Source organism: Oryctolagus cuniculus, chromosome 12 (genome assembly GCF_964237555.1).
Source record: "Oryctolagus cuniculus chromosome 12, mOryCun1.1, whole genome shotgun sequence".
In the NCBI taxonomy this organism is placed as follows: domain Eukaryota; kingdom Metazoa; phylum Chordata; class Mammalia; order Lagomorpha; family Leporidae; genus Oryctolagus; species Oryctolagus cuniculus.
Genome location: NC_091443.1, coordinates 71,538,397 through 71,562,228, shown reverse-complemented (window position 1 = coordinate 71,562,228; position 23,832 = coordinate 71,538,397). Strand labels below are relative to the sequence as shown.

General features: G+C 40.0%; 1 protein-coding gene across 18 annotated transcripts in view; it reads left to right on the top strand.

The window, feature by feature from the left end:
- CEP152 (centrosomal protein 152) overlaps positions 1–16,089 on the top strand; it is a 90,661-nt gene extending 74,572 nt beyond the window's left edge. For 10 of the 18 annotated variants that reach the window (XM_070054153.1, XM_008269045.4, XM_070054151.1 and 7 more), the window contains 6 exons: positions 2,990–3,157; positions 8,182–8,278; positions 9,143–9,246; positions 11,415–11,571; positions 11,815–11,918; positions 14,742–16,089. In XM_070054153.1, the coding sequence (XP_069910254.1) occupies positions 2,990–3,157; positions 8,182–8,278; positions 9,143–9,246; positions 11,415–11,571; positions 11,815–11,918; positions 14,742–15,784 (1,673 nt within the window). In that variant the 3' untranslated portion in view covers positions 15,785–16,089. The remainder of the gene's footprint in view (positions 1–2,989; positions 3,158–8,181; positions 8,279–9,142; positions 9,247–11,414; positions 11,572–11,814; positions 11,919–14,741) is intronic. The other 8 variants (XM_008269055.4, XM_051822400.2, XM_051822395.2 and 5 more) reach the window with 4 other exon arrangements.
- The last annotated feature ends 7,743 nt before the right edge of the window (positions 16,090–23,832 follow it).

Here is a 23,832-nt window from a genome sequence, read left to right as displayed (position 1 = left end):
TGTGCTCTTACTCCAACTACTGTGTATCCTCTCCCTAGATTTTATTTCGTATTTTTATGGACAGGGTTGATTTAGACCCTCTTCTTTTAATGGTTTCCCTTCCATTTACAAGTGATTTTTGGGACTAGACAAATGAGAATTTTATCCCCTAATGAGAAATCAAGGGTTTCACCTAAGAAAATTGCCAGCGAATAAAATGTTTCATCCAAATTCCTGAAGCTGATTTCAGCCATTTTAAAAATGAAAATCATCCTGCAGTATAGGCATTGTCTAGCTTATTTGTGAGGGTTTTTTTTTTTCCAGCTAAAGGCAGTGTTTTTAATTTCTTCCTCTCTAACATGTGACAGAGTGAATGCTGCATAGTATGTGTTCCTTAAACCTTGGATGAAGTAACAGTTTAATTCTTCTTTAATGACTTAAACTTGTCATTATGAAAGAATTTTTGTACTGTACCACAACCCTTTTTATTCCTAGCTTCCTGAGGCACAAGGACGTATGTTGCCTCTGAGTTTTCTGAGGTAAGCACTGACACGTCCTTGATTAGATATCTTCTCCTTGCAGCCTGCTCCTTCCCTCATACAAACGTGTAAACTCACTTTCTGCTTCTTATTTACACTTTTCACTGGAATCTGGAAGAAAATTAGCAATTGCCAGAGCAAATTATATGATGTACCAAGTCAATAACCTTAGTTTCTACACATTTCTAATTCAGTTGGTAATGTTCCCAGGAGCTTAGGTAATCTCTGTTAGTTGATAGTAATTTTCCTCATTCACAAGCTCTGTCCCCTTATTTCTAGGTTCTAGATGGCTCTGAGAATATTGACTATTAAGTGGGTGGTAATACTACCTTAATTTGTATCTTTTTCAATTTTTTGTCATATTTGCAATAGCCTGATAGTTTATTTTCATCATGAAAGGGCTAGAAATAACTGTTAACGTTATGTAGTTTTGGGAAGTCCTATAAATATGAAAGAAGATTTCTTTTTTTCCCACCTATTTAGAAAGAACTAAATAATCCCAAACATGTGTTAAGTGATAAAGTCCATAGGACTCCCACCAGCAGATAGTAACCATTGTTGACTGGTTATATGCTCCTAATAGCTTAATATTTTAAAGATAAACATCAGTTATAAAACACTTGATACATAAGAATGTGTGTAAGTTAGAGTGTAACAGCCAGGAACCCACTATTCCGTTTAAGAAACAGAACATCACCAATACCATGGAACACAGTTCTTCCCCTGAAACCCGAGGTAACAAATAATCTGTTTTTTTTTTTTAATTATTAATGTTTTAATAGAATATAACTATTTTTAAAAAGTTATTGTTTTTTGTAATAAAAGTGGCTTAATATTCATGTCCTTTGTTAACTTGCTATCTTTCCACAGAACTTTGTGTTAATGCATACAACTCTAGCTCATTTTCATTTCTGTACAATATTTCACTTTAGAAATGTACTAGAATGGACTTATCTGTTATCTTGTCAGTGGGTACTTGCATGGTTGCTGATCTTACAAAAGTAGCTGAAATGAAAAATAGAAAATCAGTGTTTAGTACAAGTATGATGCTTCATTAATCCCTAATAAGTGAAACTGATAAAGAGAACTAAGATTAATTTTGCGTGACCAATCACATTATATGCACATTTTAGGTACTCGCTTCTGAGCCTGTGCCGATTTGTATTTCTATTTGATTATATCACTGATAGTAGTAGTAATAACCCTTTGTATAATTTTGTTATTCTAATTTTATAATGCCATATGTTAGTAATGACAGTAGCTATTTATTTTGTATATGCTGTATTCCAGGTGCTACACAAAACAGTTTTTATATATTTATATCAGTAGTTTTGAGTCATTTTTTTAAATTTGGAGATGACTTCAAACTTATAAAATGTAGAAGTTAGAAAAATAAAAAGTTGCAAAAATACTTATATACACCTCTTAGTAACACCTTACTCCAGCTGGTGTTCACATTTGGGTGTTTGTGCATGTGATCTCCTTTTTTTCCTGACCCATATGAGGTAAGTTATATCATTGTGACCTTCTATGTTGCCCATTACTCCTTGTTAACAGAGCTTTCCCCACTTAGGTTTGTCTGTTTCTTCCCGAGAAGATTCTTGCCTGGACACTGCCTGGGTGATCCCCTCTCCTGACCCCAGTCTGGTCATAATGCTTTCTAATTTCTTCACTAAATAATTACTGGGTTTTTCCCTCTAGGAACTAATGAATAATCTGTGGGGAGACACTTTAAGACCATGCAAATATCCTTTTCCTCATTAGAACCTTCTGTTAAGTTTGGTGATTGGCGATTCCCACCTGATCCAGTCTTTACTACAGTGGAAGCAAAAGTGTATTTTTTGTTTCCCCAGTTGCAGACCTCCGTCCAGTATTAGCAGGTGGCACTCTGTGGTGTCACAATCAGGAGTCTTCCCTCCCCTTGGCCTGTATATTTCTTTATCTACTTGCCTTCCATCCACAGGATTACCGCTGTGACTCTTGATGATTCGTAATGCATCGCTGTATTTAATGATGCTCAAATTGACAGCAGTTTATCTAATAGAGGCCCTTCAAACTGTGCTTTTGTGATGGGAGTGTATTTGAGTACTTTCTTACATGGCAAGATCTTTCAGTCTCTTTGTTCTCTTTCCCAGAACTGGAATCAGCCATTTCTTAAAGATTCCCAGTTCCTTTTCTTAGGAAACGATACTCAGTGCTAAGATCTGAATATAGGTTTCACAGTAGTTAAAGTAGATCGTATTATCCAATTCTACGTATTAGAAAACTAAGCCTCAGAGAGATTAAGGAGTCCGTGGAGGCACACAGCCAGTGCGTGGTGGGAACAGGATCTAAACCCAGGTCTCTCTGTCTCAGGATCCTGCTCTGTCAGGTGCACTGGAGCCTTTGATTGTGAGTCACATCATCTGCTTTGCTTTTCGTAGTTCTCGGGCCAAACTGATATAAAAGCTTTCTGTCATTTAATTTTGCAGATAAGAAAAAGATCCTTGAAATTAAGAATTTATGCTGTGGACCCTGCTTTCAAGAACTTGAAAAGGCAAAGCAGGAAAGTCAAGATCTGAAAAGAAAACTGGAGAAATGCTGTAGGCATCTTCAGCACTTAGAAAGGAAGCACAAAGCTGTAGTGGAAAAAATTGGAGGTTAGCATTTAAAGTGGCACTGCTACTGCTATAAATCTTTCATGCTGTTGACATAAATGTTCAAATGTGACATTTTAGTTAACGTTTGCACGGTTTCTCTTTTGGGATTAACATAACCTAATTTGGACCTTATTTTTACTAACAGAATTATTCCTAGTCAACTCAAAAGAGGAAAACTTCAGCTGTGATTAAAAGGTCACATTCCTTCCTTCCTTTTCTTGATTAAACAGATAGCAAGGGCCCAGTATGTGTCAAGCAGGGTTCCGGGCAGTGGGGATGCTCTGAGGAATGTTTCCAGACCTGGTGGAGATACAAAACACCCTGCTGCTCCCTTTCTCCAAAAAACTTAAGTGACAGGAACTAAGAACAGAGTAATAAATAACTTGACATTGAGTGCTATTGGCAATATGCTGTGCGTTTTTAGCAGAAAGGATGGTAACTCTGTCTCTTAATTAGAGTTAAGGAAAGTTGCCTGAGTCTTTGCCAAGGGGAAGAACACATTCAGGGCGGAGGGAAAAGGCGTGTAGCTTTGGCCTGGCCGCCTTCAAGGCTGCTGACCACATTGCAGTCAGGGAAGTCTTTGCCATTTCCCACTGTTCTTTTCAAGAAGGAAAGCTATTGGGCTTAAAGGCTGCTTTCTTACTACTTGCTGCACCCCGAGCTCTGGATAATGGATTCCTTAACTGGTCATGTTTTCTTTTACTGCTGATCCTTGCCTATAGTGTTATCAATCTGACCTGTTCTTTGTCCTACCATTTGACTTCCAATTGCTCATCCTTTAGGATTCAACTCAGAAGACACATCTTCTTTAAAACCTTCCTTGATTTTCCTCAGCCTGGGTTAAGTGGGCTGCTTCTATGTAGCCCTGTAGCCCTTGGCTCTTTCTCTTACCTTTCTGTATTTTAATTGCTTTGTTGCATGTCTGATATCCTCTCCCAACTACAGGTTCTGGGAGGATGAAGAATGTATTTTATCTTGTTTATCCATATACTTATGATATTGAGCACATACCAGACAATGAATGTTCGAATGAATAAAAAACTGAGCGCCAGGGTCCTAAATAATTTTATCCAGAAAAGATCAGGTAAAGAGGTTCATTCATTTTCTGCATTCACCTCGACAATGGCAGTCACCTCTTAAGTCTTTCTGTTTCCAGCATTACCCCTGTAATTCATTCCCCATGGGGCAGCTAGAGAAACCTTTTACAAAAGTAAATTGGATCATGATAGTCTCTTGTTGAAAGCCGTTCAGGGGCTTGCCATGGTCCCCAGTATGAAGTACAAATACTTGATTTTACGTGGTTTAAAAAGCTCTTTATGATTTAGTACCTGGCAACCCTTTTACACTGAGTAGAGCCATAGCATGGATTTCATTGTCTCCTGTCTGAGTCAGTCTGTCTGTCTTTAGCCAAACTTCCTGGTCTCATTTCCTGGTTAGATCCTCTTATTATACATTCCCCATTGCGCCTGTGCTTTTTATAATATACATCACTTTTGTTATTTCTTGCCTGTACTCCTTTTTGGAAGATAGACTTCAAGGATCAAGTCCTGTCCCAGCAGTTAATGAAGTATTCAGCCTCATAGCACATAGAAGAAGCTACATACTACCACACCTGTTTACTTACCGTTTACTAAGTTTGTTAGATAGATAAAACCTTTTGGAATTATGAATTTTGAGGTAAAAAATTTAAAAACTACACTTCCCTTTGTGATTACTTTGCTCTTTGCTAGAGGACAGAGGACTAAATAACATTTTGCCCAACTATAGCTAAAAGTACAATATAAAGAGTCTCCAAAAGTTCATGCAGTGCTTATATGAAAAAAAACCATGCATGGATTTTAAAAAAGTTTTGGATATTTGTTTTTCTATTTATTTGAAAGAGCAAGAGAGACGGGGAGATGTTCCACCCATTGGTTCCCTCCCCAAATGACCACAACAGCCAGGTCTAGGTCAGGCCAAAGCCAGGAGCCAGGAACTCTATCTTGATCTAGATGAGTGACAGGAAGCAGAGTACTAGGGCTACCTTACCAGGCACATTAGCAGGAACCTGGATTGGAAGTGGAGCAGCAAGAACTTGATCTGGAACTCCAGTATGGGATGTAAGTGTTAGAGGTGGCAGCTTAAACCACTGTGCTACAATACTAGCCCCAGATTTCAAAGCTTTTTTTTGCACCAAAATAAGCTCATATTAATTTGCCTGTCCGAACAGGATCTATTTTAAGGCACTAAGAAGGATAAGACATGAGTTTGAAAAGAGCCCCTCTGAGAGCAACATGAATTCTGTTAAACTAGAAGCAAAAACAAACATTAGATTTATGGTGGAGCTTGAGTGGAGACAGGGTGAAATCACTGATACTTTATGAAAAGTGTACAGGGAATATGCTCCAAAGAAATCAACAGTTTGTAAATGGATAACTCCTTTTTTTTTTTTTTAAGATTTTATTTATTTATTTGAGAGGTGGAGTTATAGACAGTGAGAGAGAGAGAGACAGAGAGAAAGGTCTTCCTTCCATTGGTTTATGCTGCAACTGCCAGAGCTGTGCCGATCTGAAGCCAGGAGCCAGGTGTTTCTTCTGGTCTTCCATGCAGGTGCAGGGCCCCAAGCACTTGGACCATCTTCTATTGCTTTCCCAGGCCACAGTAGAGTGCTGGATTGGAAGGGGAGCAACCGGGACTAGAACCAGCACCCATCTAGGATGCCGGTGCCTCAGGTGGAGGATTAACCTACTTCGTCACAGCACTGGCCCCTGGATAACTCATTTTAAGAAAGGACAAGACAATTCTGAAGATAGTCTACAGAGGCAGACTATCAAGATCAATTTGTGAGGAATCATTAATCTTATTTGTTCCCCAGTTGAAGAGGGGGATGGACAAAAGTAGAAACAATAGCCAACACCACAGACATTTCAACTGGTCCCATTTAAATTTTATTTTAAAGATTTTTATTTATCTGAGAGAGTTACAGACAGAGGGAGAGACAGAGAAAGGTCTTCTGTCCGCTGGTTCACTCCCCAGGTGGCTACAATGGCCAGAGCTGTGCTGATCCTAAGCCAGGAGCCAGGTGCTTCCTCTCGGTCTCCCATGTGGGTGCAGGGGCCCAAGGACCTGGGCCATCCTCCACTGCCCTCCCAGGCCACAGCAGAGAGCTGGATTGGAAGAGGAGCAGCCGGGACCAGAACCACCAGAACCCATATGGGATGCTGGCGCCGCAGGAGGAGGATTAACCCACTGCACCACGGTGCAGGCCCCATCCACCTTCCACAATTCTGACTGAAAAATTAAAGCTGAACACAAACTTCCTGCTTGATGGACCCAAAAACTGTTGCACATCCATCAGTCGGCTGCATGTAGAACTTTGAATAAGATGTTAAACATGTGGATCACGATCTTGAAGCATTTCTTTGAAGAATTATAACAGGAGATGAAACCTGGCTTTTCCAGGGTAATCCTGAAGACAAAGGACAATCAAAACAATGGCTACCAAGACCAGTACATGGTCCAATCAAAGCAAAAGCAGACCAGTCAAGAATAAAGGTGTGGCAACAATTTTTTTGTAAGGTGAAGAGCATTTTTGCTTGTTGGCTTTCTAGAGGACCAAGGAGTGCTAACACCTGCTTGTTTTGAGAGTGGTTTGAGAAAGTTAGCCAAAGCCTTCACAGGAAAACCCCAGGCAGTTTCCCCAGAGTGCTTCACAGTGCTCTTGCCACTTCCCATCAGACAACGGCACATTTGTAAGATGATAGGGAATCCCTCATCCACCTTACTCCTAATTTGCTTCCTCTTTTCGGTTGTCTGACATTAAGAAAAATAGGTATACTTTAAAAGCTTTTTAAGTTAATGCAAAAAAGACTACACTGATATGAATAAATTTCCAGGACCCTCAGCTCTTCAGAGGTCAGAGGTGGACAAAATGACTGGAACTTTTTTTGTTTTTAATTCCATTTTCCATGAACTTTTTGATGTTTACTCATATAATTATTGCAATATTTGATGGAAATCAAGAAAAATTTTTTACATAAGATGACGAGTGGTAGGATATGATTCTTTATAATATTTAGTACCATATATTATCATCAAACAGTTACTCTACATAGTGTTTATTGAAACTAATCCCTCCTACATTTCATAGCAACGAAAGTTTGTACTTTCTCAAAAGCACTGGCTGAGGATGGTCATCAATGCCAGAATTTAAGTCATTGAATTTTGCTCTTAATATAAATCTTACTAGATGATATTTTTGCTATCATTGCTTTTTTGTTTCTTAAATTGTTTTCTCTCTTGGTAACATGTATTGAAAAATGGGAAAAAAGTGATTTCATTTCCCAAATTATGGGTTAACAGGATGGCATAGTAGGAAACATGACATGCTATCTTCACATTGGTATTTCCGAGCCTATGTAAGGTGTTATGCATTTGTTGTTTTATTTCTTTTATAACCTTTAAGGTAAGTGACACTATCCCCATTTTACATGTAAAAAAACTTAAGTTCAGAAAGTTAAATAATTTGCCTTGGTTGATCCAACTGGTCAGAAGCAGAGCTAGGATTTAAAACTAGTCTCTGTGTCTCTGAAATTTATACTTTTTTCTTTTATACCACATAGACTCTCTCATTTTCATCTTTCTGAAGGTCCAAAAAGTTGAAAATCTTACATTATTTCTGAGCATGGCACCTACTTAAGGTTTTTATTTTATAGAGATGCTTGAACACCAGGATCCCTGGTAGAACTTGAGTTAGAAATCCTACTAGGTTTCAACAGAGCACATCTAGCAGGAAAATAAAACACATGTCTGTGAAACAAATTCCAGGACGATGTGTGACCCTAAGCAAGAAGGTGGAATACAGATCTTGAGTGCTGAGATGACAGAATAGGGAATGATCGGACTAGAGTTTATCAGGGCATTGATAACACAGGAGAGCAACTAGAATTATGCCGTCTTTATAAACATGTGTGTCAGGCACTTAAGGAAGAGGAAGACTGGAAAAAAAGGGAACTGACTACTATACTATAAACTTTCCTTTGTAGAAGAGAATAACAAAGTTGTTGAAGAATTAATAGAAGAAAACAGTGACATGAAGAATAAATTGCAAGAAATGCAAGCACTTTGTAAAACACCACCAAGGTAGACTTTTACCATTTTAAAGAGACTGTTTATTTCTAACCATTTTGATGTTTTTGAAGCTATCAACTATTTCTTTGGTTATGTAGCAAAAGGTATAAAAAAGTTTTGGGAGATTTTCTATCTCCAGAAGATACACTGTTAACTTCTTAAATAATTTAAGCTTCTTTACACATGCATGTCCTGGGCACAGTGTATTTAAATTGGGGTTATTGCAGAAAGTATTATGTAATCTTTTATTCATTTGATGTTATTAAACATTTTCCCATGTTAAATACTGTATGCTTTTTTTTTTTTTGGACAGGCAGAGTGGACAGTGAGAGAGAGAGACAGAGAGAAAGGTCTTCCTTTTTGCCATTGGTTCACCCTACAATGGCCGCCGCAGCCTGCGGCCTGCGGCCAGTGCATGGCACTGAACCTATGGCAGGAGCCAGGTGCTTCTCCTGGTCTCCCATGGGGTGCAGGGCACAAGCACTTGGGCCATCCTCCACTGCACTCCCAGGCCACAACAGAGAGCTGGCCTGGAAGAGGGGCAACCGGGACAGAATCCGGCACCCTGACCGGGACTAGAACCCGGTGTGCCGGCGCCGCAGGCAGAGGATTAGCCTAGTGAGCTGCGACGCCGGCAATACTATATGCTTTTCAATACCTACATTTTTATCCTGTGGATTTACCAATATTTAAGCATCTGTAATAATGAAGTTGTGTCCATCCTTCCTCCCCCCCATTTTAAATAACTATGGTAGTGGTCTTTGGGTATGAATTTTAGCACATCTCAGTTGATTTCCTTTGAATGCATGAATACACATTTTTTTCAAATGAAGTTTTTCACTAACACTGTCTTTGCAACCTTTGGTTTGTTTTTAGGTCTTTGTCAGAAGGGGCCATTGAAAATCCTTGCCTGCCATGCCACAGGGAAGCCTTAGAGGAACTTCGTGGGCAGTACATAAAAGCTGTAAAAAAAATTAAACGTAAGTTCCTAGACAGACTCCCGTTATTTTGAAGTTTGGACCTTTTTAAAATTGTGGTTGTTGAATGAAAACTTGGAGTTTACCAATAGTAGTACTTTTTGGGAACTTTCCAAACTATTTTATTATTTAATCTTAGAGTTGTGATGCTTTTTCAAAATTATGCAGTGGCTAATTTTGTCCAAGTATAATATATTTTGGAAGTGACATGGAAGTATGAAAGTAGAGTTAATTCTTTTCAGACTTAAAAGCAATTATTAATTTGAGAGGTTGAGAGAGAGAGAAATGAACTTCTTTCTGTGTGTTCACTCCCCAGATTCCTTCAATGGCAAAGTTAAGCATAGCTGAATCCAAGAACTCAATCCAGGTCTCCTACATGGTGACAAGGAGCCAACCACTTGCCCTCAGATATTTTTTTTTTATTGTTGATTATTCCATTTCTTTTTTGTAAACTAAAATTTGATAACCTCACAGCTTAAATAACTTGCAAAATAAGTCACATGAGTTTTTTTAATTAGTAATTACTACTTTCTATGGTAAGATCGAACAATTGCTAACTAGATTCATTTCTTTGTCATTATTATTCCTCAGAGCTGTGTATTTTTATCAGTTCTTGTCCATACCAGGTGGTGCCAGCATGCTCTGAGAGCCTTGCCCTGACAGTTTCCCAGTGTATAATACTTCCTGGTTTTTAATGACAAAATTGCATAGAAGGGGATGTGTGTCTTAATACAATAGCCAGCATTTGAATAGGAAAATGAATTTACTTTGTAAAAATATATTCATTTTTAACAAAGAGCAGGAAAGATCTCAAATACCTAATATAATTGGTAGAACATCTATACATGATAGATGATAGATCTATACATGATAGATGTTCTAGAAAACTCAAAGGGAATTTTCTTTATAGTAACATATTTTGTTAGTATCAGCAATAATTACAAACATGCCAACTTTTTGTTAATACTTGTAATTTGTTAACTGAGAAGTAGAAGTTTAAGCTTTTTTCATCCTACCACTTGGGTAAGTGTGTGTACTGGGTCTTAGATATATTTTTACAAAGTTGGTTGGAGGTTTTATATTGATATATGCTCCATTTTCATTTTTCCAATGAAAAAGTCTCCCAGTTAATATTTTTGCATAGAGCATGTAATTTTTAGATGGTTATTGACATTAAGAGGGAGACTTCCATATGAATGGGTTGGCTAATATAACAGATGCAGTCTTAGGGCTAACATTTTTTATTCAAAAAGTGGTTCTGATCAAAACCATGTTACATTAAAGAGAGAACTCGAGGGGCTAGTGCTATGGTGTAGTGGGTAAAACTGCAGCCTGTGGCTCCAGCATCCCATAATGGGCACCGATTTGAGTCCTGGCTGCTCCACTTCAAATCCAACTCCCTGCTAATACACCTGGGAATAGTCCTGCACCCAGAAGAAGCTTCTGGCTCCTGATCAGCTCAGCTGTAGCAATTGGGGCCATTTGGGGAGTAAACCAGCGAATGGAAGATCTCCCTGTCTCTCTTCCTCTCAAATACATCTTTAAAAACAACAGCAACAACAGCTTGGAGCTGAGAGTTACATTACCTTCTGAAATTCACATTCACACGGACGTCTCATCACCCTCCTTATAGTAGCATTTTGCACCTGTCTCCCATGGTTTGTGAGATTACATTTAGCAAGGTGCTCAGTAAGCGCTGCTGAGAGAATTGATGGAAAGTGGACTTTCAGAGCACAAGCGATGAATATGAGTCTCTTCAGCTCCTGTTGCCTCCTCTCCGCCCTTTTAGTGTCTCCTTTCTTCCTCACTCTTTCTATAATTTCCTCTTTTCTCTTAAATGGACGTAATGTACAATTGGAATACATGTTTCTGTGCCTAGTAGTTTGGGTATTTTCTTGCTAAGTGTTTTAGAATATGACAGAATTTCCCTGGGGAGCTTATCATGTTTCCTTGCCGTATGTTATGTCATCATTCCAGAAAGACTTACTAATTCTCTTTTGAGTCTATCAAAGTGGGATCTGAAGTATTCCATTTACATGACTACGGAAAGTTTCATTTGTACCTCCATCACTCTCTCTCGCAGAAAATTGGGGCCTGAAGGCAGCCCCTCCTGTTTCTGAATCAGTGCTAATGAACCTGCATTCTGTGGGTATCCCCTCACCCCACTGTAGGTGACATGCTTCGTTACATTCAGGAGAGTAAGGAAAGAGCTGCGGAAATGGTAAAAGCAGAGGTATTGCGAGAACGCCAAGATACTGCCCGAAAGATGCGCAAATATTATTTGACTTGCCTCCAACAGATTTTGCAGGATAATGGAAAAGAAGAAGGGTAAGTTCATTGTAAAAGTTGTGTCCTAAGAGTCAAAGACAACTTATGTCATTTTCTAAACATTTTCCTTGACCACAGTATTACCTGTTTCTACACGATCAGCCACTGGGGGTTATGAGAGACTTAACTGTTGTGCTACCCTAAGTGTTGGCAGAGCTAATAGGAAAACAGAAATCTTGGGGCTAAGAGAACTCATTTTTTCATTTAAACTGTTTTAATTCAATATTCTGGAATTCCCCACAGGGCTGAAAAAAAGATTATGAATGCTGCTAGCAAACTTGCTACAATGGCAAAATTGCTGGAAACGCCTATTTCTAATAAATCCCAGAGCAAACTTACACAGTCAGGTATGTCACAATGAGTCACTTGAATGGTTTTTCTGTCTTTTTTGGATATTAAATATTTTTAGTATGAAAAACTACAGGAAATGTAAGGAGTAAGAGTTAAATTATAAAGTTATGTGCGTGTGATTTATTTGAACTAGAAAACTCTACATTCATTTATGCAAATTTCTGGTTTAAATAGGAAGCTTCCCATTGTTGCTTCTACCCATACAAGTAAAATTTTTTTCTAAGATAAGATAAAGGTGAAAGTTAACTGAGCTTATATAGTTGCCATGGATAGACCAGATGCTGTAGAAAAGAAGATAGTGTAGAGTTACAGATGGAAACCTCAGTTCAAAGCGGCCAAAAGGTGACAGGCACAATTAGGAACAATATCAGAACTGTTCCACATATGGAGGGGAGATGGCCCAGGAGAAGTAGCGGGCCTTGAGGGTACCAATGCAACCAGTGGGGCCACCCTCTGTTTTTCCTTTCCCCTCCCTTCCCCAACCTCAATACTGGGCAGCAGCATTAAGAACAAAGCGTGTGAGAGCAGGCAGTGTGCTAGGTGGCTAGCCACACCAAGAAATAACTGGGAGCCCCCATGCCACCTAATGGATCTTTCTACCTCTCCCAGCCTCTAACTGCTTGCTATTTAAATGTCCTAAATACCGTATCTGTGCTGCTTGCTTAATCAAGACTCACCATATATTTACAGAAATCTGTCACCATGATAAGACACGAAACTAAAACAATAAAGACCTGAGAGTATTAGAAAGTATAATTTTCTTGAAAAATGTAGGAAGAAATGGTAGAAGAAACTAAAATTATGCTCAGATTTTCCCCATTTTCATGAAGAGAGTATAGACTCTATTAAATGTAGTCATTGGCGGAAAAATACAGGTTTAAGTATATTAAAATTCAAGGGTAACAAAGAAGTAGAATATATAATTTTCAAATTGGTTGGGGAAAAACTTGGAAGAAAGCATTTTAGCCTAGCAAAATCAGGAAAGAAGAAAGAATTAGAAAATCTGGGTAAATAGAACTCTTAGTAGATTGAAACATTAGCAATCATAGTAAATGTGAATAGGTTAAATTCGCTTATTATTAAAAGACCACGGAGCTGGTGCTGTGGCATAGCGGGTTCAAGTCCTGGCTGCTCCACTTCCAATTCAGCTCTCTGCTACAGCCTGGGAAAGCAGTGGAAGATGGCCCAGGTCCTTGGGCCCCTGCACCCGCATGGGAGACCTAGAGGAGGCTCCTGGCTTTGGATCAGCACAGTTCCTGCCATTGCAGTCAGTCAGGGAGTGAACCAGCAGATGGAGGACCTCTCTCTCTCTCTCTGCCTCTTTTTGTAACTCTGCCTTCAAGTAAACATTTTTTTTTAAAGGCCATAATTTTCTTTCTTTTTTAAATTGATTTTTAAAGATTTATTTATGTTGAAAGTCAGTTACAGTGCGGGAGAGACAGAGGGATCTTCCATCTGCTGGTTTACTCTCCAAGTGGCCGGAATAGCCAGCACTGTGGCAGGCAGAAGCCAGGGGCTTCATCCGGGTCTTCCACATTAGGTGCAGAGGCCCATGCACTTGGGCCATCTTCTGCTTTCCCAGGCACCTTAGCAGGGAGATGAATTGGATGTAAAGTAGTCAGGACATGAACTGTTGCCCATATCATGCCTGCCGGTGGCTTTCCCCTCTAGCATCACAATGCTAAAAAGCCATAAGTTTCAAACAGGGTTTTATAAAATATGGACATTTGCCATTTTTACAAGAATACCACCTAAAATTCCAAAAGAGTAGGGAAAGGCATGCCAGGCAAATGCAATATTGATATTAGATGACTTATAAATATAGTATTAGATGAATCAGAGCACTAAAAGGAGCAAAGATAATTTTTAATAGGAACAATCTCCCAAGAAACTATGAGTTGTTTCTGTGTGTAACAACATAGCTTTAGACTCGTAGTGTATGAAGCACAGGGTGGTAGAAATATGTGAAAAACAACTGGTGAGTTCCTGATCGCCCCGGGAGGTGTTTAACACAGGAGTATTTGTAGGAAAATGGGCTTTTTGAACTACTGAGAACCTGAAGCAGAGATTATCTGGAAATTCAGCATGTTGTTAACCATTCCTCATGGAGAAGAAAACTGATTGTGTAAGTTTTGGAATGGTGATATTACTCTTAGGACAGTGGCATTGGATAAGAAAGTAATGTTCTAGACTAGAGGCAACAGTGTGTAAATAGTGGCCCCATGGAAATGAACTTCTAGTGGACTGAATTACAGTGCTTCTAATTCTATGCTGTGTGGCCACATAGTGTCCTACCCAATTAAATCAGAAAACAGATTTTATAGAGAGATGTGTGCACACACACAGATAGGTCTAGGTACATGACTCTTCTCGCAAGCTTCCTTCATCAAAAACTCCATTCCTGACACCAGAATCGGAATAGGTTAAAAAAAAATTGCAATTGCTTCTTTTTTTTTTTTTTTTTTTTTTTTTTAATCTTTTATTTAATGAATATAAATTTCCAAAGTACGACTCATGGGTTACAATGGCTTCCCCCCCCATACCGTCCCTCCCACCAACAACCCTCCCCTTTCCCACTCCCTCTCCCCTTCCATTCACATCAAGATTCATTTTCGATTATCTTAATATATGCAATTGCTTCTTAAAAAGCATTGTTGTAGAAAGTGATCAAATGAATGGCAATAATATATTAGATGTCATTAACAAAATTACCCTGGTTTATTTAGCAGATATATGTAAAAATTTTTTTAACTGTTTAGCATTGATATAGTTCCTTTAAATGTTCATTTTCTCTTACTTTTATGTTCCTTTGCTTATAGTAGCCCTGCCCCTGGCTTCGGAGACACTGATTGGAGTTGAAAAATCAAAAAGAAATGAAGTGCTTCAGAATACAGCACGTTACATTGAAAGCAGATCAAACAGCGTCAAAAGTATCCCCAAAAGTATGTGTGAGCAAGTTCCTAAGAGGAGGGCTGCTTGTAACTTACGACGGCGGTTAGAGGACTCGGAGCACGGGGACACAAATCATGTGGGTTCCAAAGGGTCCCTTTCGGACTTTCAGTTTGGAGATAGTAGTGGCAAGCACCTAGATGTTTTGCCCAAGAATGTTTCTCCTGAGTTTGTTCCATGCGAAGGTGAAGGAGGCCTTGGTTTGCACAAGAAGAAAGACCTACTCAGAGATACTGGTTCTGAGTCACTTCCACACTCAGCCACATACCCCTGCCCTGGAACCTTTGGAAATAAACCCTCACCTAGATGTGCCCCTGGTCTTTTTGAATCAGGATCCACACACATCACCTTTCAGGGTGCTAAGGAAAAGCCTCTTTTGAAAGGATACACACACAATTCACTAATGGCAAGTGAAAATGCTCTGTCCGAGGAAAGCCAAAGCCTGGGTGTTCAGGAAACTCCGGTAAAGGATGGAGGGGACCCTAGTGACTCCTTAGGCTGCCATCCCACCAGTGCAACTCTACCCTGTAACAGCCCCGAAGTGTCATTTTTACACAGTAGGCCGCAAAACACCTTGGATATACTGGGTGAATCTGTTCATTTCAAAGAGTTTTCAGCAACCAATTGTCTTTCAGATACAGAGAAAAATAATATGGTTTGTCAACCAATGAAATGTCAGAGTGATCATGTTCCAGACCTGTCAGAAGAAACCACGTATTCCCAGCTAGGGAAGATCAGTGTGACTCTTGGACACCCACCTCATCCTAAGGCTGATAACTTAAAGTCAGATTTCCAAACACTGAGCAGGACAGTGCCAACTTCAATGTGTCGACAGCCTGCAAGGAAGTTAATTCCTCCCCTGTCTAGCCAACAAGATAGTGGCTTTGATAGCCCATTTGTCAATCTAGATTAATCACTGAACAGTTTTTAAGAAGAATCATTAACATATTGATCAAATTACAAGGAAAGACTTCATACTGAAAAATTGTGGATTTCTGCCTATCTTGAGATGTTTTAATAACATCTATTATATGAGTAAAGCATTCTCATAAAGCTGTTTGGGATATTTATGTTGCCTTAATCTTCCAAAGGCCTGATGGTATATGTGTAATGTGCTTCTGTGTGGTGCTTATATTTGGTTGCTAAACCATATATTTTTATACTTACAAATTGGCTCACTATGTAGTGTTATTTAAATAAACTTGCATATGATCTGTAGCATTGCTATGAATTCTTTTGTAGTTTATCATATAGAAGTGTTATATTGACATCATGCTTGATACCAGGAAAAAAAATACAAGCTTACTCTTTGTATGTATGGTCAGCCAATTTTTTTTGAAATTGGCATGTTTAATGAGGCTGCAGACAATTTAGATATGCTTTTTCTGGAAATAGGTACTCACAAATTTTGGTCCTTGCTTTGATTTAGAGAAAAGGGGTTTTACAAAGTTTGCTGAAGAAGACAAGTACATAGCTGTTTCCCTGTTTTATTATTTAAAATATTCTTCTGAACTTCTTCAGTTAATATTTGTGTTATTTCAGATCACCTGTGACATCCAGAGACTTCAGTGTCTTGTTTTTCTTTTGTCAGAAACAATACTTGGAGATTTAAAAAAGCTTTATCATGAAGTAAAAAAAGCAGCACTGTTTTTACCTTGTTTATAGTGCAGATTTGACATATTATGCTGTGGGTTGCAAGAAGTACTTCTGAACTGAAGGGCAGGTGCAGAAATGAAGAACTCCCTAAGCACTATCATTTCTAGATTAATTCTTTTTCCAATTGCTAGAGAGGGATATGAGAGTTCAGGTGTATGCAGATACTTCCTGGAAGCAGTTACTATAGCTTCCTCTCCTCTCACTCCAGCCATGTTATGAATTGTACTTGGGGCTGATGTTTTTCCATCCAGAAGCAGGCTGACTTAGGTGGTGGTCAAGGGAGCATTTTCTTCAGGCTTGATCATTCTAAAAGCAAGAACCTAGCAGGGAAATGTTTGGAGCCTAGAAAACTGTCCCCTTAACTGGTGAGCAGATACAGCCAAGCCTAAAAATTAGCACTGATTTCAGTGCTTGAATTGACAAGCAGCTGTAGCAAGGAACACACCAACTCTCAAGTCTTACTTGTGGGCCTGGCATTGTAGCAAGTAAAGCCACCATCTGCATGCCAGCATCTCATGTGGGCAACAGTTCAAGACCTGGCTGCTCCACTTCTGAAACAGCTCCCTGTTAATGCACCTGGGGAAGCAATAGCAGATGACACAAGTGCTTAGGCCCCTGCACCCACATGGAAGACCTGGAGGAAGCTCTGGGCTCCTGGCTTTGGCCTGGTCCAACCCCAGCTATTGCAGCCATCTCGTGAGTGAATCAGCAGATGAAGATCTCTGCCTCTCCCTTTCTAACTCTGCCTTTCAAATAAGTATTTTTTTTAACTTATTTGAAAGTCAGTTACACAGAAAGAGAGATCTGCCATCTGCTGGCTGACTCCCCAGGTGGCCGCAACAGCCAGGGTGGCCTAGGCCAAAGCCAGGATTCGGGATCTTCTTCTGGGTCTCCCCCATGGGAGGCAGGAGCCCAAGCACTTGGGCCATTCTCTGTTGTTTTCCCAGGTGCATTAGCAGGGAGCTGGGTCAGAAGTAGAGCAGCTGAAATTTGAACTGGTGCCCATATAGGATGCTGGCAGTGGCCCATCGCATTGTGCCACAGTGCCGGTCCCTCAAATAAATCTTTTTTTTTTTTTTTTTTAAAGATGACATTTCCCTGTGGAGACAATGCCTTTTACCCAGTAGTAAGACAGATTTCTCACTCTAGGAAAACCTCTAAACCAGCTGAATTTCTATTCCCTGCATTAGCTTTTTGTTTCTACAATGAAATACCTAGGAAAAGATGGTTACCAAGGAAGGTGGTTTACTTTGGCTCATGGTTTTGAAGGTTCACAGTCAAAGATCCATGGCCTCTGGTTCAGCATCTGGTGATGGCATTCTTGCTGGCAGTGAATCTCTCCTTGTGAAGCCACCATGATCTGATCACAAGGGCTTCACGGTAACAATTACTTTCCAAAGGGTGTGCCTCTGAATACCATAATTGGGTTAAGTATCCACTGTCTTAGTATACCTTAACCGAAGACTTTAGGGGAGTGAGCCTCATGGTACAGCAGTTGCGTGCCTTTGAGACACCCACATCCAGTAATACAATGCTGGGGTGCAAAGCAAGTCCAGCCCCTGCTAATGCACACACCCTTGGGTGATGAGTCAAATACTTGGATCCTCCCACCCATATGGGAGACCCTGATAGAGTTTCAGTTTTCTGGTTTTGACTTGGCCCAGCCCTGGCTGTTGTGTGCATTTGGGGTGTGAACCTGTGGATGGAAGATCTTTCTATCTATCCCCACCTTTCCCCTACTTCAAGTAAATGAAAAATAAATAAAATTTTAAAATCTAAAAAAGCCCCTTAGATATGGTTGCATAAATCTCACTTCACAGTGGTGTTTAATCCTGTCTTATCCTGCTGATTTTATTTGCTAATATTATATAGGAGTTACTGTAATATTATATAGGAGTTACTGTTCTCTTATTTTCTTGTGATATTTTTCTCTGTTGGAAAGTGTTCCCTCACTTCATTTCTTATGAAAAAATTGGTTTAGGGTTGATATTTCTCCTTTGGATTAAAGTAGGAGAAAGTATCTAGCCTGGGCTTCGGAATTTTTAAGTAATTTTCTTGTTATGGTTTCCATTTGTTCTTTAGTCATGTTTGGTAGTTTTTGGTTTTGAGGAATTTTGCCATTTTATCTAGATTTTTTGCATAACTTTCATCATTCATTTCAGTAGGATTAGCAGTGTTGTCTCCTTTCATTCTTGATTGTGGTATTTTGTGTCGTTTTTCTCTTAGTCTTGCTAATGGTTTATCAAGTGTTTGGATTTTCTTTTTTAATTCCTTAAGAACTTTTGGTTTCTCTTATTTTCTGTCTATTTCATTGGTTTTACCCTCTTATCCTTATTTTATGTTTTTAGACTTAATTTACTCTTCTATATTCTTAAAATGGAAGTTTAGATCACTGATGTGTTTTTCCAATGTCAATGTTTGAAGCTGTGAATTTCCCTGTTTAAGCTCCGCCTCTTATGTTTTTCATTAGTTCCCTTGTGATTTATATTCTGGCCTATTGGTCATCTTGAAATATGTTGCTTCCATTTTCAAGAATGGAGGATTTTCCAGAGTTCTGTTTTTAACTCCTTGGTTGCTGGAGAATATACTGTGAATGATTTCAATCCTTTTAAATTCCTTGAGAATTGTTTTATGGCCTAGCATGTGGCCAGTCCTGGAATACATTTCACATGGACCCAAAAAGAATGTATGTTCAGTTCTTGTTAGATGGAGTGCTCAAAAATGGGGCAGGCATTGTGGTGCAGCAGGTTAAGCTGCCGCTTGACATACCCGTATCCCAAGTCAGAGTGCCAGTTCAAGTTCAGGCTGCTCTGCTATGATCTAGCTTCCTGCTAATCCAAAACAGACAGCATGTGATGGCCCTGTGCTTGGATTCCTGCCACCCAGATGGAATTCTGGGTTCCTGGCTTCGACCTGGTCCTGCTCTGGCTGTTGCAGGCATTTACAGAGTGAACCTGTGGCTGGAAGATCATTCATTTTGCTTTTCAATTAGTTGAAAATACATATGTACACATATTTATTGACCAACAGTAATTGTACATATTTATGCGGTACAATGTAATATTTTGATCCATGCATAGATTTTAATAATATATGTATATTTTATATCAGGTCAGTTTGGTTGACAGCATCATTCAAGTCTGCTAAAGTCTTGTCGATTTTCTACTTATTCTGTTATTAAATGTGGGATATAGTAATCTTTAAATTATTGATTTGTCTATTTTTCCTTCCGGTTCTGTCAGTTTTTGCCTCATGTATTTTGGGACTCCTGTTAAGTGTGTATACTTTATATTTGTTATATTTCAGATATATTTACTTTTAAAAATATTTAGGTATTTGAAAGGTAGAGTTTTTAGAGAGTACTTCCATCTGCAGATTCACTCCCCAAACGGCTTGCAAAGGCCCGGAGCCTAGAACTCCATCCAGGTTTCCCACGACGGTGGCAGGGGTCCAAGCTGCTGGAGGTTCAGCTCCTGCAGGGCGCTGGATTGGAAGCGGAGCAGCTGAGACTCATGCTGGCTCAAACCCACGAGGGATGCCAGCGTTGTGGGTCGGAACTTAACCAGCTTTATATCACAATACCAACCCCAGACTTTTTACCATTATAAAGTATCCATGTCCTCCCATTAAGAGGAAAAATGAGTTCAATAACTCCTCCACATGCAAAAATCAGTTATAAACCTGCTTGCTTTTTTAAAGTGAGCTTGAGGGGCCAGTGCTGTGCCATAGCGGGCAAAGCCATCGCCTACAGTGCCGGCATCCCATATGGGTGCTGGTTCAACTCCATGCTGCCCCACTTCCAATCCAGCTCTCTGCTGTGGCCTGGGAAAGCAGTGGAAGATGACCCACATCCTTGGGCCCCTGCACCGATGTGGGAGCGGGGAGAAGCTCCTGGCTTTGGATCAGCGCAGCTCCAGCCATTGTGGCCATTTAGGGAGTGAAGCAGCAGGTCGAAGACCTTTCTCCTCTCTCTGCCTCTGCCTCTCTGTAACTCTGCCTTTCAAATAAATAAATAAACAAACATTTAAAAAAAATAAATTTGAGAGCACTCCCATCCATTTTCTCATTTCCCAAATTCTTGCAATGGCTGGGGCTAGGCCAGGCTGAAGCCCAGAGTTAGGAACTCAGTCTGGTTCTCCCATATTGGTGGCAGGTACTGACCTGCTGAGCCATCATCTGCTGCCTTCTAGGAAACTGGTATTGGTAATGGAGCTGGGGCTCAACGCAGACACTTCAGTATGGGGTGTGGGCATCCAACCAGCATCTTAACCAGTAGATCTAATGTCCGCCCTAATTTGCTTGGTAAGATATAGAAAAAAGCCAGTCTTTTTTTTTTTTTTTTTTTTTTTTGACAGGCAGAGTGGACAGTGAGAGAGACAGAAAGAAAGGTCTTCCCAGTGGCTGCTGTGGCTGGTGCACCACGCTGATCCGAAGCCAGAAGCCAGGTGCTTCTCCTGGTCTCCCATGCGGGTGCAGGGCCCAAGTGCTTGGGCCATCCTCCACTGCACTCCTGGGCCACAGCAGAGAACTGGACAGGAAGAAGAGCGACCAGGACAGAATCCGGCGCCCCGACCGGGACTAGAACCCGGTGTGCCGGCGCCGCAGGAGGAGGATTAGCCTATTGAGCTGCGGCGCCGGCCAAAAGCCATAGTCTTTAATGGATATTTTAGTGGAGGATCTTATATGGAGGTTATGTTGCAACTGAAAGCCTTTAGTCCAACAGAACTATCTTGTATAATTTAAAAATTCAACCAGTGATGGTTCTTTTTAAAAGAAAGTTAAAGACATTTAGATATTTCCTATTAGGAACTATGATTATATCAAAAGATTTAAAATGGCATAGGAAGCTTTCCCTTAAACCAGAAAATTAATTCAAAAGCAAAATGACAAAATAGCATTAAACAGATCTTTACTTTCAGGTGTAATGTAAATAGAATGGTTTCATCCATGAAAGTCAGCAACAATGTGGAAACTTATGAGACACAAATCTTGTGCTCCTAAAATTGTTCTCTGGTGAGTGAACTGAACAAAACACACACAAAACAAATTTTGAGTTTAGTTCAGACATAGTCCTTGTCTGAAAGATCCTGTTTCCTTACAGAAAATTTGATTAAACAATTTTATTAATCATGTTGAATATGGAATGTACTGGATGAAATTCTGCTTTCTGTCTTTCCCTGAATTTACAAGCCCTAGAAGAAACAGTTCATTTTTCTAAGAACATTGAGTGAACTCAGTTATGTATTATCACAATGGCTCTATTTTTTTTAATAAAAGATTTTATTTATTTATTTGAGAGGCAGAGAATCTGGAGCCAGCAGAGCCTGGACTTGAACCTATGTAGTATGATATAGGATGCATACTTCAATTTGGGACTTGGATTTTTTTTTTTTTAAGATTTTTTTTTAATTTATTTGAGAGGCAAAGTTACAGAGTGAGAGACAGTGAAAAAGGTCTTCCATGTGGTGGTTCACTCCACAAATGGCCACAACAGCCAGAGCTGGGACAGGCAAAGCCAGGAGCCAGGAGCCCCTTCCTGGCTCACAAGAGCAGCAGCTGGGACACGAACTGGTGGTGTGTGGTATGCCAGCACCACAGGCGGAGGCTTAGCCTACTACACCCCAGCGCTGGCCCTGGACTTTGCTCTCTTAACTGCTAGGCCAAACAGTTGCCTCTCAGTGGCCCTATTTTTATTAGGAATCTTGCTGGTTTCCAATTTGTTTTCCTGGAAAAAGTTTTAAATGCAGTCCAATGTCAATCTAAATGTCCAATGTTTATTCAGATTACTTTGATTCTCCTATACACAGATATTTCTAACCTTCCTATGAACTCAAATTCCCAATTTTGTGTTAAAGAGTTCTTTATGTTTCTTAAGGTTTGGCCTATGTATACATACAAACTAGTAGTACATGCCTTTTAAAATGTTTTTAAACATTTATTTGAGAGGCAGAGAGAAAGAGAAAGAGCTCCTATCTGCTGGTTCATCCCCCAGACGCATCACACAGCTGGCGCCAGAGCCAGGAAGTGACTCAGCAACTTGAGCATCACCTCTGTTCCTAAGGTCTGCACTGGTGGGATGCTGGCACTGGTAGCCAGCACTGGGAAGTGAACCTAGGCACTCGAACATGAGATGCAGGCATCTCGACCAGCATCCTCCTAGGCCTAGTGCCTGCCCTGCACATGCTTTTTGAGCTCCTCTCATACTCTGCACATGCACTTTTATCCTATGTCTTCCCACAGCCTTTCAAACTAGGTCTTACCATCATTTTATGGATGAGAAATGAGGTCGAAAGAGGTGAAGGGATTTAGGCAAGGACTCTTATCTTGGGGCTAATCCGTTATTCCAAGAAGCTTGGAGTTACTGCAAGGTGGACATGAACTCATATGCTAACCAAGCACGACATATCTCCAATATCAATATCACATGTTCCCCTAATTTATGTAAATCTATTGTCAACAGAATTCTTTACTCCAAAAACATTTAGACAGCACCACACTGTTCTGAAAAATCCCTTCTTCAAATCGGATTGGATTTGTCCTAAATAGCTCAAATGCAATTACCAGAGTTTTTTCCAGGTTAGACTCCTGACATATTTATGAATCAGCTATGTTTCAAATCTTTATTCCCTCACTTTACCAGTGAGCCTAGATTCGACATCTAAAAAATGGGACCTGGATAGCCAACACTGTTGGTTGTCCACATGAGCTGAGTTCTGTTTGGTCTGAGGTAATTGTGGTGGCTCCAATTTCCTGTTGCTGGCTCTTGGTGTACACGTGAGCAAATGACCCAGTTCTGGGCAACGTGATGTCAGGGGAGGGCCGGCGACCTTCTGGAAAATGCTGCTTCCTAGAAAGCATTTCCTCCCACACTCAAGGCTAAGTGACAGTGGTAACGTGCAACTTGTTCTAGATCAGTGGGGACAGACACTTTCTAGATGCTGCTATGTCTGGTTGTAACACCTGCATTTGTCAGAACTTCCTGTGCCCCCATCTGGAGGAAAAGCAGGCCAGAGAACAGGACAGGAGCCCCAACATCCTGCCCCCGAGCTAACTGACCCCTGCTTCTTTATTATGTGAGGCAACATACGTTGTTGCTTGGGAAACATATGCCTGTTACTTGCAGCTAAAAGCACCTTAACATAAAAATCTGCTTTGTGAAGTCATTGGAAAGTTTCAATGAGGATTTTTTCAAAGGACCCAATGATACCTGGCTCACAGTAGAGAATCAATAAATGTTAGCTCTCAGTGACAATAAGCACTTTTAGTTTTTCCAAGACTGTAAGTCTGCTGTGATTTTTCATACCC